The following is a 14,757-nucleotide window of genomic DNA, read 5'->3' on the forward strand; positions in this document are numbered from 1 at the left end:
TCATTAAAGGTTATTAAGAAGAGAAAAAAAAAAGATTATATGACAGAAACCATAGGTGGCCCATAAAAACAAAAATATTTACTATTGGGGCCTTTATAGAACATGTTTGCTGGCCTCTGTTCCAAAACCTTGTTTGTTTTATCATTTTAGGTTATACATATAGGTTTATGATCCATTCTAAGTTAATTTCTGTATAAGGTGTGAAGCTTGGTGTGGGGCTTGTCTTCTGTTTTATTTTACACACCGATGATCAACTAACTGGTTTAGTACCATTTGTTGAAAAGACTTATTCTCCTGTTGAAATTGCCTTTGCAACTTGGTCAAAAATCAAATTGTATAGGTTTATTCTTGGGCTCCCTATTATGTTCCATTGATCTATATGTATCTGTCACTCCATATATACCACACTATTTTTATCACTGTGGCTTTACATTACATTTGGAAATTAAGTACTATGAATCTCCAACTCTGTACACTTTCTCAAATTATTTTTGCTATTCTAGGTCCTTTCCCTTTCTAAATAAACTTTTGAATAAGAAAATACTGCACAGTTTTGCTAGGGAACATGTTCAATCTATGAATAAACCTGGAGAAAACAGTTATCTTAACTTATGATCACAAAATATCTTCCCATTTGTTTGGATGTTTGATTTCTGCCATAAGGGTTTTATAGTTTTCCACATACAGATCCTGCACATATTTTGTTAGAACTATACCTAAGTACTTCAGGTTATTTGATGCTATTTCAAATAATACTGTTTCTAATTTTCATTTCTAGTTGTTCACTGCTAACATATAGAAATACAATTTATTCTTGTATTTTTGCCTTGTATCCTATGACCCTACTAAATTCAATTCTTTGTTCTAGTTGTTCTTTTGGAGGTTCTCGATTTTCTATGTAGAAAATTAAGTCACCTATGCAGACAGTTTTATTTCTTCCTCTCCAATCTGTATGCCTTTCATTTCTTTTTTTCAGGGGGGAGGTATTTTCTGATTAGCTTTTTTTTTTTTTTAATTTGAACACAGTTGACACACAATGTTGTATTAGTTTCAGGTATACAACACAGTGATTCAATTTCTCTATATGTTATGCTATGTTCACCACAAATGCAGATACCATCTGTCACCATCAGTATTATTTCTACTTCTTGCTCTACAGCATTTCATTGTTTAATACGACTTATAGTATGATAATGAAAAGCAATGGTAAGAAAAGAAATCTTTATACTGTTTCATATATTCAGGGAACAGCAGTCAGTCTTTCAACATTAAATATAATGGATCAAGTTTTTTGTAAATGTTCTTTATCATGCTGGGAAATTCCCTTTTATTCCTAATTTTGTGAGAGCACTTTTTCAGAATAAATGCTGAATTCTCACAAATAATTCATCTATTAAGATGTTAATAGTTATTTTTTCTTCAGACTGTTGAGAAAGCAAATTACACTGATTTTCAAATCTGCCTTGTAGTCTGAGGATAACCCTTGCTTGGTGTAGCATGTAACTTTTTCCCTATATTATTGGATTTGATTTAATAATATTTTCTTGAGACTTTATTTATATATGTCCCTGAGAGTTATTGGTCTATAACTTTCTTTTGTTATAATGTCATTGCCTATTTTTTGTTTTGGCCTCATACAATTGTTGGGAAACAATCTATCCGCTTCTGCTTTCGGAGAGAAATTGTGTGGGAACCTTGTTATGGTTTCTTTAAATGTTTGTTTGAATTTACCAATGATGCCATCTGGCTCTGTAGTTTTTTTGTTTTGGTTTTTTTTTTGGGGGGGTGGTAGGATTTTAACTACATACTAAATTTCTTTTTTTTTTTTAAGATTTTATTTATTTATTTGACAGGGAGATCACAAGTAGGCAGAGAGGCAGGCAGAGAGAGAGGGGGAGCCAGATGTGGGGCTCGATCCAAGGACCCTGAGATCATGACCTGAGCCAAAGGCAGAGGCTTAACCCACTGAGCCACCCAGGTGCCCCTACATACTAAATTTCTTTAATAAATATTGGACTATCTATTTCTTCTTCCATGAGCTTCAGTAGTTTCTATCTTTTTAGAAACTCATCCATTTCATCTAAGCTATCAAATTTATAGGCATACAGCTGTTTGCATACTCCCCTGTTATTCTTTTAACGTCTATAGGATTTGTAATGATGGCCCCCCTTTCATTACTAATAACAGTAACATAGGTCTTTTCCCTTTTCTTGGCTGGCCTGGCTAGAGGTATAGCTATTTCACCAATCTTTTCAAAGAACTTCATTTGGTCTCATAAAATTTTTCCATTGTTTTTCAGTTTTCAATTTCACTGATATCTGTTCTTATTGTTATTTTCCTCTGTCTTCTGATTGTCTTTTAATTTTACTTTCCTTGTCTAATTTCTTAAGGTGAAAAGTTAGATAATTGATTTTAATTGTTCTTTTTTTCTAAGAAAAGCTTTTCATATATGAATTTTCTTCTAATCACTTCTTTATCTGCATTCTACAAATTTGATATGTTTTATTTTCATTTTTATTAAATTCAAAATACTTTCTAGTTTTCCTGGTGATTTCCCTTTTGATTCATGGGTTATTTAAAGTATTTTGGTTATTTTCTGAATATGTCGGAATTTTCCCAGATAGTTTTCGATTACCAATTTCTTGTTAAATCCAGTATGATAAAAAGAATCTACTGTAGGATTTTAATATTTTTAATTTGCCAAAGTTTGTTTTAGGGCCTAGATTATGGTCTATCATGATGAATTTTCCATGTGTACTTTAAAAGAATGTGTTTTCTGCTCTTATTTGGTGGAATGTTCTATATCAATATTGAGGAATTATGTTAAAAAGAAACTCCTAACACTGCCTTGCTAGAACACTGTACATCCTATCCTTATTTATCCTATCCTTGTATCCTTCTATATGAAGCCAATGCAAAGTATGGCCCATGGTCATTGAATGAGCATGACAAATCTAGCTGAACTGAAGACTACTGATGTTGAGCATTACAGTATCTCAAATTCTATTTGGAATTTTTGTATTCTCTTTATTAAAGAAGCCTGTCAAAACTGTATAATCTTAAGGTGCTAGAAAAATCTCTTTCTCTGTCTCCCACATTTTCTTGTAATTTTTTTAAATTTTGACATTAAAAAAAGATTTCATTTATTTATTTGACAGAGAGAAAGAAAACACAAGGAGGAGTGAGCAACAGAGGGAGAGGGAGAAGCAGGGTCTCCACTGAGAAGGGAGCCCAATGAGGGGCTGGATCCCAGAACCCTGAGATCATGACCTGAGCTGAAGGCAGTTGCTTAACGAACTGAGCCACCCAGCACCCTAAAATTTTACTTTTCATATTTATGATTTTAATTCCTTTTTTAAAAAATACCATGCACCACAATGCTGTAATTACAAAGATACTGAAATATATTTTAGTGTATGTTTGGTAAATGTTAAGTTTCAGAATCAGTTATGTCAAGTGCTTCTAAAAAACTACTTGAATTCTCATTGAAAATGCATTATATTTAGGCCAAGTTTGGAACGAGCTGACATCATTCAGCCTTCCCATGTACACATATGATTCATCAACCAATTAATTTTACCTTTTTTCAAGTTGTTAATAATCAAGTTTTAATTTTTTCCACAAATACATTAGCACAATTTTATTAATTTCTAGATAAAATATAGATTTTTTGCAAATTATATTTTTTATTTCTTTCAATATTTCCATTTCTGCTCCATTCTATGTGTCACAATACTTTTGCATGTTATTCCTGATTCCTGGAACATCCTTCTACAAAGATACAGCTCAAATGTGACCTCCTATATGAAATCTCCCAAGTTACCTTAGATGAGGCCCTGAACAAAAGTGTGAGGCAAACTGAATGTTTCTGGTCACCTTTTTGTTTTGTTTTGTTTTGTTTAATGTGATTCTAACATTGAGTCTTAAGCACATCTTCATCCTTATATCATTCTTTCCTGATGTGTATTGGCCTAATTAATTTATTATTGGTCACTGTTTTGCTTTGAAAGTGCTCTATCAATCTCTCCTATTAGGAAAGATTACTAGGTTCTAATGCCCAGCCACTGGTATAAGCGTGTCTGGTAGGTGAACTTTTATTGTGAGCTGTTTACTGAGTTCTGACTGTGGTGTAGTGACCCAAAAATGTTAGTGATACATTTTTATAAGAGTTCCAGGTGAAATAACCACTATCATAGAGAACAGACTCTATGCCTCTGGGTTCCTAGTGACTTAAACAGTACCTGGTACAGAATAAGAACATAATGTTTTAGGAATGAAGAAACTACATGCCAGGATATCCCAAGTTCTTTTTCTTCTACCACCTTAGGAACTGTACTGGGGCTTTAATATTTGAGAATGAAACTTACTAGAATATAGGGATCCTAGACTTCCTTTCAAAGATTAGGAAAATAAATGCCTATTAAGACACTGATACTTAAAATAGGCTTCAGTGACACCTGGTAGCTCAGTTGGTTGGGTGTCTGCCTTTGGCTCAGTTTGTGATCCCCAGGGTCTGGGATCAAGTCCCTCATCCAACTCCTTGTTCAGCAGGGAGCCTGCTTCTCCTTCTGCCTGTGGCTCCCCCTGCTTGTATTGTACTCTCTCTGTCTCTCTTTCACTCCCTCTCTCTCGCAAATAAATAAAATATTTTACAAAATAAAATAGGCTTCAACCCATTTCTTCCTAACCCATCGCAAGGACATTTTATTTTATTTTTTTAAAGATTTTATTTATTTATTTGATAGAAAGATAGGTCACAAGTAGGCAGAGAAGCAGGTAGAGAGACAGAGTGGGAAGCTGGCTCCCTGCTGAGCAGAGAGCCCAATGCAGGGCTTGATCCCAGGACCCTGAGCTCATGACCTGAGCTGGAGGCAGAGGCTTAACCCACTGAGCACCCAGGCACCCCTCAAGGACATTTTAATAAAGTATCCTGAGTGAGCAATTTCTATATGGAGACTGTCTGCCACATAGCTTATCATGTGGAATGTCTCTATATGCAATTTTTGGGGTCATATGTCTAAGCTGGGGTAGATCTTTGGTAGAAAACGCAAAGTGTAACTTTTTTGAGTGTTACAGTTTACAGTGGGCCAGAACTGTTTACTTGAAGACAGGTAAGTATTTTTAAAAGAGCTTATCTAAGAAGAATTTGTATTGGGCCAGTTTGGGGCTTTTACTGGCAGACTCCAGGCTGGCTAAATTGGGCTATGTTGTCATATTGCTTTAATGGGAATCAATCCTACATGCTTTAGTAGTACAGGGCTTTTCAGATTCCTCTCTGGGGGTCAAAATATTGACTGGGAGAGTCCCATTCCTTACAAAGAAGTAAGAAAAAAACAATTGCCAAACCAGCTAAGCTAATTCTATTCCTATTTATAATTAGAGGAATCAGAATTAAGGAGGTAGAAGAAACCAATGGAGAAATGAGCAAAGGACATGAGCAGTTCACAAGAAAAATATGTCCCTTAAGCATAGAAAAAGTTCGATTTTGTTCATAATAATGGAAATACAAATCTAAACTACCCTGAGAATAAAGGGATATAGGATATATCCTATATATAGGATATATATAGGATATATAAAGGATATAGGATATTCAAAGAATTTTTTTAAAAAAGAACAAACTTGGAGGACTTACATTACCTGACATCAAGTCTTATTATAAAGCTACAGTAATAGAAACAGTTGGTATTGTCTTAAGGACAGTAAAATAGAGAAGTAGAATTGACAGCACAAAACAGACCTATACATATATAGCCATCTGATCTTTGACACAGATGCCAAAGTAATTCAATGGGGGAGGGAACTATTTTGAACAAATAATGTTTATTAAAATTATTTGCGATGGATGATAGCTTTAAACATAAATGCTAAAATTATAAAATTTATGAAATAAAACAGAGTATCTTTAGAACTTTGGGAAAGGTTTTTTATACATAACACCGAAAATAATATAATAATTCTATAAAGAATAGATAAATGAAACATCAAAAACTAAAACTTTTATTCATTAAAATACACTGATAAAAAATGAAAAGGCAAACAAGATAGGGATAAAATACTCATAAAATGTATTTCACAAAATACCAGTATGCAGAATATATAAAGATCACTTCCAACTTAACAATTAAAACAGAAACAAAACTTTGCTGTTTATATGAAATGTAAAAAAAATGTTGACAGAGGTAAAATGTTAATTGTGGAATCTTGATGGTAGATATAGAAGTGTTCACTGCACAGTTTTTAATTTTCTGTGCATATGAAATTTTTCACAATAAAATGTTTAAAAAACTATACTGATACCTACTTCTATCAGATTGGCAAAAATTAAAGAGTTCGTCAACATACACACTTAGCAAGGCTGTAGAGAAACAAGTACACTGATTCATTGCTGGTAGGAGTGTATGGTGCAAACAGAGGAATCTGACAATATCTAGAGATGCATTTAGCCTTTAATTCAGAAAAAATCAATTTTCATTATTCTACTATTATACCTGTACACATATGAAATAACATGCATGCAAGACAATTCAGTGTGACATCATTTCTAATAAGAAAAGATTGTCAAAAACCCAACATAGCAACTAGCAACTAGTAGAATAAGCTATGGTAAACCCAAGCAATTTAGTACTAGGTAGCTATTTTTTAAAAATCAAGATTTTGATGTACTGACATAAGGTGATCTCTAGGATATAAAATTAAGTAAAATAATTAATGTGTAAAGAGTCAAAAGGTAGTATTGTATCTTTTCAGAAAGTTAGGAAATACAAATATATATTCTTATTGGCTTATATTTGTATGAAGGAATACTAGAAAGATAAATAACTCAAAAATTGGCTACATATGGGATGGGGAAAACAGAAGATGGAAGGGGGTTAAAAGGAAGACTTCTCAGTGCTACTATTTATATATATATATATAGTTCAATATATATTCAATCATATATATATATATGATTGAATCATCTATTCAATGAAATAAAATATAAAAAATATCAGTGGAAGATAAAAAAAAAGTGACAGAGTGGGAGCATAGGCTTTCAGTTAATTGGACCTATCACCCATAAACTTTCTCAACAGTTTCAATTTTTATAAAAGTTATATTCAATTTTTATAAAAGCAAATTGAGAAGTATCAATAATTTCTATACCTTTTGGTCCAGGGAGCCCATCCAAGCCAGCGCGTCCTGGAAGACCTGGAGGTCCTGGGAAACCACGATCCCCTTTGGGACCAAGTGTTCCTTTGAAACCTGGGAGTCCTGGGGGTCCAGGTGGCCCAGGCAGCCCAAGTCCTGGTTCTCCCTTAAGCATAAACATGAGAAAACACAACAAAACCTCCCATGATTTTCTTGGTGTTTATTGTTTATCATGGAGAATTTAAAGCAGAAATTATAAGGTAATACCTTTTTTCCCCTATGGGGGAAGGAATAGGATAACTAAATGAAAAATAATTGGCATACTGGAGAGAACATCTTGAAGGATGAGAAACAAATTAAAGGATTTGGTTTCAGCACAAGAAAGAGATAACTGAGAGAATATGAGATTAAAGAACCCAAGTGAGGAAATATGATTACAGACTGAGTATTAGATAATTATTTTAAATTTGATTAAATGCGATAATGACAATTTTTTTTCTTGTATGAAATGTCCATTTACTTAGAGATTAACACTGAAGTATTTACAGGTGAAATAATATGATTTTGAGACCCGAGTTAAGATACTTTGGCAAAGAAAAAAGGAATAGCTGAAGTAAATATGCTGAAATCTTGATCATTTGGAATATGAGTAATGGATATATGAAACTTCATTATATTATTCTTTTTACTTTTGTGTTCATTTGAAAGGTTCATAATAAAATAAGAACAATCAGACAATACAGAAGTGGTTTCTCATGAGAGCTAGGGTCATGGTCAATTGTTCTTCCCATGGAAGAAATATCAAAGATGAAAACACAAAAAACTTTAAATTAATTAAATACAGAGAAAATACAGAAACAGGATAATTATACACAACAGTTTGCTGAAGGTTATTAAGGAAAATTTAAGATTAGCTAAGATATAATAAAAAGAATGGAAAATAACTCAAACATAGTATTTACTACTGCTATTATTATTATTATTATTATTATATTACTGTTATTACTAAGCTAATAACAGTGGCTTGCATTATATATGTAGGATGGAATTGAGACTGGAAAACAGTATGGGAAGTTCTTGACATGCTATCTACCAATTATCACACAGGCATGGACAGAGGTTAAATGGTATGCTGATACTACAGAGAAGTACAGGGGAGCTGATGATTGTATTTTCTCATCTAATCTCATCTCATCAGATAAACTTTGACTCTAAAACAGTTCCAGAAACTTTGTTTGCTTCAAATATGACCTCTCAACAATGAAAGACTGTTTGGGGTTATACATGGGGCTTGAACTTATGATCTGAGATCAAGACCTGAGCTGAGATCAAGAGTTGGACGCTTAACCAACTGAGCCACCCAGGCGCCCCAGGTTAAATATTTTTAAGTGAAAATATAATCAGCGAACTTTATTTATAGAGTGAAGACTCGAGATAATAATGTCTACATCAAAGCAGAGAGCTAAGGGAATAGGAGAAATAGGAAAAGGGGAAAGAATAAAGTAAAATATCTCAGACCTTAGGTCCTGGAAAACCTGGTGGCCCAGGAGGACCTTCTAGACCAATTCTTCCAGGTGTCCCAGGTGCTCCTGGAGGTCCTGGAATTCCAGGGAAACCTGTGCAATGATTAGTCATTTTTAATCTCCAAAGAGAAGACACATTAAGAAAGATACCCAAACTCCCAAACCCACATTTTTACCCTGTCCAACCATGCTTAGTGACTACAGTGAGATGTGAAAAGTACACTGATATTCTAGCTGACTACTCAGGATCAACCCTTACAAATACCTGATATACCCTCTCAATCATGTATGGTCCTGTCACTTTCATATAGAGTTAATGTGTATGGAAGATATATTCTTCTAAAGGAAAATGAGAGCTATTACTAATGAGATAGAGCTAAACATTAGGAATGACTCCCACACAAACATGCAGAAAATTTCTATTCTGCTTATATCTGGATATAGTATGATAAAAGGTCTACCATATAGTTCTGGAAGTGAGCTAAAAACAACTGTAAGTATTATTCATACACATGAATAAAACATACACATAAAGTCAAATTTTACTCTTTTGAAGTCATTTAGTATGAGTAAGGCCATTTAAACTACTGTTCTCAGACCAATGTGCATGCTTGCCATTCATGAAAATAAATTCTGTGAGAAAAAAAGCAGAACTGAAGCAACAGCCCTATAAATCAAGAGAATGTGATTTAGGATAAAACATTACTTGGATACATATGTGTAATAAATATGTTTTCTGCTTAATACAATCCATTCATTCAACAAGTATCTATTGAGTGCTTACTCTGAGCCAGGAACTTTTCTAAGCCCTGAAAATAAAATGGTGAACACAAAAGACAATAATTCTGTAATTTTAAAAGCTTATATATCATTTTTGCATAACTATAATTTAAATATTTTCTTGTCTGGACTGCTTCAGATAAAGATAGTAAATTTATAGTGTATACATGTTGTGACTTTTCACTTACATTATTTACAGTACCGAGAAAAGAGGCACAGTTACCCTATCTTATTTGTTGAAGGAACTATATCAAAGAATAATGTCATACTAACTAATTAAACTAGCCTGCCTCCTGCCCAGTCCTACATACCTTTGGGACCAGGTGGTCCGGGAAGCCCAATTCCGGGAATACCTGGTTCTCCTTTACTACCGGGTATTCCTGGCAAGCCTGGCTGGCCGGGAAGTCCAGGATCACCTATGGAGATACAGCAGTTTTTTTTTTTTTTTTTTGAAAGGGATACTTTCAGAGAAAGAAGTCAGTAAGTGTTAAAGACATGGCCAAAAAAATTCCTCACATACCTGGAAGACCTACTTCACCATCTCTGCCTGGGATACCAGGCAGGCCAGGCTTCCCTGGCTGGGTTATGGTCTGACCTGGATCACCTTTAGGACCTAAGAACAAGAGGCAATAAGCAGTGAATGAGAAGTGTTCACTTGACTACAGATGTCTTTTTAATTAAAAGGAAAACAAGAAAGTATCTATAATCTTTTGAAGATGCACACTAACAAGAACCCACAAGAAAAATATCCCCGTATTATTTATCCAAGGAATATACCAAACAGAAGGATAAACTTTCAAAAAGAATAAGTAGATGACAGTTTTAAGAGCTTCCAGGATTGAAGAGGCCATCTATAAAAATATTTTTAAATGTAGGTCTAAAGAGCCTAACAAAACTGAAACTGCAGTAAACAAGAAATTTTTTTTTTTTTTTGGTTAAACTAATGGCACCTTAAGGTTTCATGTATGCAAAGTCCAGATTCACCTATTTCTCATTAATTGAAATAAGAACTTGAAATAGGCTCAGGACAAAAGTGGATCTCTAAAACCTGATATAAAAAAGCACTAACTATGAGAGAAAAGATTAATACATGAGACTACATTCAAATTAATTTCTGTTGATTAAAGACACCATAGAGAATGAAAATGGCAAGCTGTAGTGAGTGAAAATTTTGCAGAATAGATAACAAACAATACACAGAATATATATATTTTAAAAATCCTAAATCAATAAGAAAAAGAAACAATCCCATAAAAAATGGTCCAAAAAACCACTTGAATGGGAATTTCAGAAATGGAAATCGAAACAGTCAACAAACATATGAAAAGGTGCTGAACTTTAATGTAATCAGGGGAATATAATAAAACTGTCATGAGTTACATCACACTCAGCAAACTGACAAGGATATAAAAAGTCTGACAGTACAAAATGTTTATGAGGATGAAGAACAACAAGAAATCTCCAATACTGCTGATGAAACTGGTAAAATTGCTTTGAACATTATCTAGTAAAGCTGAAGCTGCATTTATTCTATGCTTTGAGAATGTGCGTCTTAAATACATACTCTAGCCTGGAGATTGGCAAAGTTTTTCTGAGAAGGACCAGACAGTAAATACTTCAGGCTTTGTGGGCCATAAGGTCTCAGTAGCAAGTACTCAGGTCTGCAAAATGTTGAGACTATGTGTAGGAGCGCAAAAGAAACCATAGACAATAGTGAGTAAGTGCAGATGTGTTCAAACAAGTTTCATTTATGACAATAAGTAGCAGGCTAGATTTGAATGCTGTGCTGTAGTTTGCTGATGTTTCCTCAGAGAAGTATGTGCACATATACACCAGGATATATATATACGATGATGTACACAGAAGCATTATTCATAATACACCTGAACTATAAATGACCCAATTGTCCATCAACAACAGAATGGATAAATATAATGTCACACACACATGCATGCGTGCATACGTACACACACACTGGGATACTATACAGCAATGAAAATGAATGTACTATAGCTATACACAAAGTTAACATAAGGAATACTTACCCTATGATTCCATTATTATGAAGTTCAAAAAGAAGCATAATTAAAGTACTTTGTTTAGGGATCCATATTTAGGTGATAAAACTAGGGGGCAAATGGAAGGAAATTATGCAAAAGTCAGGACAGTGGTTACCTCTGGAGAAATGGAAGGGGATCATGATCGGAAAAGGACAGAGAAAGGAAGATGGGGGTTTCTAGGATGATGGCAATCTTCCGTTTTTTGACATGTGTGGTATGTACATGTGTGTTTCCATTATAGTTGTTAAACTTTATGTACCATGTACTTAAAAATAACAAACAACAAAAACAATGAAGACAATCAGAAGAAATTTAAAGAAGGAACTTCCCCCCCTTTAGAGAAAACACATACACTATGCTCCCTTGCTAAGGAGCTCTGAAAAGCCCAAATATAAATGGCCAGGAAAACAGATCTCTCATGAAAAGAGCCAAGAATGGCCAGAAGATAATACATTTCTACTCTTAAGCACCAAATTAAAAACAAAACAATCATAGTAAACTCACCTGGTATTCCTGGCTGGCCTGGATTTCCTGCCACACCTTGTATGCCTTTTTCACCTATAGGGCCTGGAGGACCAAAACCCACAGGGCCCATAGGCCCCCTATTCCCTGGCAGACCTGGCAGGCCTGGATTCCCAGGGGGACCTCTTTCACCCTTAAAAGCAATTCCACCCTGAAAACGGAAAAATTTAACGCAGAAACATAGATATAAGTTGGTATATTGGTATTACTGAATATAACTAAAGAAATGATACAGCTATAAATATTTTTTCTTAAAAGCTGTATTAGTGTATGTTATTAGAGGATGGGATGTGTGATAATTCCATTTATTCATTAATTCCTCAACAAATATTTTTTAGTTCCCATTATGTGTCAGGGGCTGGTGATACAGCAAAGAACAAAAATAGGCAAAAATCTCTGCCTTCATAAAGCTTACACTCTAGCAGTAAGTCAAGACGTTTGTAGCTAACACATGGCCATCTACTCACACTAACCTCTAAGCTTTCTCTATATAGAACCAAATTAGACTTCTGTTCTCAGGTCCAAATAAACCCAGACAAAGATACGTAGTATATGAGAAGGGGAACTTCACACTGACCCATAAGCATCTTAACTTCCTGCCCACCTATTCCCAACCAATATTACTCAAATAGTAATAGGTTAAGAAGATAAAACAACTGAGAGAAAAAGGTGGTACAGAAACCCAACATAGTCAATAACAATGTATCATTACTACCTACAGTTACATTCTTTTAACTACTAACTGGACATTCATTATAGAACAAGGTTCATCCTAGGAAATGTCCCTAAGTAACAATTTGACATCACAAAACCAAGAATATCAAAGCAACTCACAGGTTCCCCTTTGGGGCCAGGAAGCCCTGGCAATCCATCCTGTCCAGGGGTACCAGGTAAACCAGGAAGCCCAGGAGCTCCTGGGGAACCCAATTCTCCTTTGTCACCCTTCATTCCTGGAAAAGTGAGGCTATCACCAGGTTCACCTTTAGATCCAGGAAAGCCTGGAGGACCTGGAGCTCCTGGTATGCCCTGAGAGAAGAAAAAGAAAGAAGGGAAAAAGAAGAAAAGAAAAAAATCAGTTTCTTTTTTTCCCCACATATTTTTCTCTCCAGTTTATCCTACCCTCCCACCCAATGACATTTAGTGTACAAAGCTAAGAACAAAGTGAGACATGTGAGTCAGGGAGAGTTAAGGAATTAAAAAGAACACAAATTAACAGAAGAACTAAATTTCTTTTATTATATATATCCACAAAAGAAAACCAAAGGGTAAATGGATTTCTTCTAGGTTTTTTGGGGTGTGTATGTGTTCTATAATATACTCAAAACTTACTGTTAATCCTTTGGGACCGGTTAGACCAGCATGTCCTTTTTCTCCCTTCTGTCCAGGGAAACCAAGAGATCCTAATACATGCACATACACACACACACACACACACACACACACACACACACACACACACAATAATGTGAACTTTGACCCTGAGCCCCTGACAAAGCTCATATAAAAATCATCACGTCAGGAAGTCAAGTTTTCAAATAAGAACCCCATTCTCAATCACATATAACAAGTCACATTTTTATTTTCCTATTTTATGCTCTCAAAATGAGCAAATCATCCTTTCTTTTAGGTGAATCTATACGAAATTGTATCCTTAAATGTTTCCAACTACAAAGCCTCTCAGAGCTCACAGCTACCAATTGCCAGGCACAGAGGTGTTAAGGTTCCTATAACCACCTATTGCCAAGTGGAGAAAGATAATGACACAGTCTGAAAATCTTACTTCATTCTGACCTAAACAAATTTCCCAAATCCCTACGAGTCCTTTCTTTGGTTCACCATTTCATAAAATTTGGTTTATGAGAAACATTTGGTGCTCAAAGACTAGAGGAAATATTACTAAAGAAGTTGTTTTCAAAATGGGTTCCTCCATCAGCTGTATTAGCATTACCTGAGTACTGGTTAGAAGGTTAGAAATGCGAATTCTTGGGCCCCCACCCCAGGTCTACTGAATCAGAAACTTTGGGGGCGGCACCACCAACATGAGTTTTCAACTAGTCCTCCAGGTAACTCTAATGTACTCCCAAGTTCAAAAACCACTAGACTGGAGGTATAAAGCTAGATTACTAACTTCCAGTGGCAGCTATAAAACCACCTAAAAATTTATTTCCAAGTGCTAAATGAATCGGTTTCTTTGGCAGACATACTAGACAGAAAGATAAAAGACATCCCTGACACAAACATAAAGTGTGATTTCAAGAGAATATAATATTGGGATATCCCAGAGGCAGTTGAGAGAGAGCTGTGGGTCTGATGGATATCAAATATAATTTTGATTGGAAACAGGGAAGGAGGAGTTATGTATAGAAAGAAATATGGGCAGTTGGTTGCCAAACTACAGTAGAAGCCCTGTCCCTTAATGACATGTGATACATCCCCAAAGACTAGAAGCTCTGCCACTGGAAACTACACTCAGGGGCCAGACATTATGAGCTTTTCCCCCAGATTTTTGGAAGAAAGAAGTTTCACTCTGTATGAGTTATTTTCCTCACCATATGGAAAACAGGGAAGATATTTTTCTTGGAATAGTATTGTCAAAAGGCTTTAAGAGAAAATACTGGTAGCTTCAGGTATTAGAAACAAGAGTATAATTTATTTTGTAGCAGATAGAGGCATTTCATATTTAATTATTTATGAATATGAGAAACTGGCATCAATATAAAACTGAGCTCACTAATATTTAG

At 34.8% G+C, this 14,757-nt stretch overlaps 1 protein-coding gene across 1 annotated transcript in view; it reads right to left on the reverse strand.

Moving 5' to 3' along the window:
- COL4A5 (collagen type IV alpha 5 chain) overlaps nucleotides 1-14,757 on the reverse strand; it is a 244,700-nt gene that overhangs the window by 71,124 nt on the left and 158,819 nt on the right. Inside the window, exons 23-29 of the mRNA XM_059385657.1 lie at nucleotides 13,346-13,416; nucleotides 12,851-13,042; nucleotides 11,999-12,167; nucleotides 9,955-10,047; nucleotides 9,746-9,850; nucleotides 8,650-8,747; nucleotides 7,147-7,297 (exon numbers count right to left, since the gene is read on the reverse strand). Of these exons, the coding sequence (XP_059241640.1) occupies nucleotides 7,147-7,297; nucleotides 8,650-8,747; nucleotides 9,746-9,850; nucleotides 9,955-10,047; nucleotides 11,999-12,167; nucleotides 12,851-13,042; nucleotides 13,346-13,416 (879 nt within the window). The remainder of the gene's footprint in view (nucleotides 1-7,146; nucleotides 7,298-8,649; nucleotides 8,748-9,745; nucleotides 9,851-9,954; nucleotides 10,048-11,998; nucleotides 12,168-12,850; nucleotides 13,043-13,345; nucleotides 13,417-14,757) is intronic.

This window comes from Mustela nigripes, chromosome X (genome assembly GCF_022355385.1).
Source record: "Mustela nigripes isolate SB6536 chromosome X, MUSNIG.SB6536, whole genome shotgun sequence".
Taxonomy (NCBI): Eukaryota; Metazoa; Chordata; class Mammalia; order Carnivora; family Mustelidae; genus Mustela; species Mustela nigripes.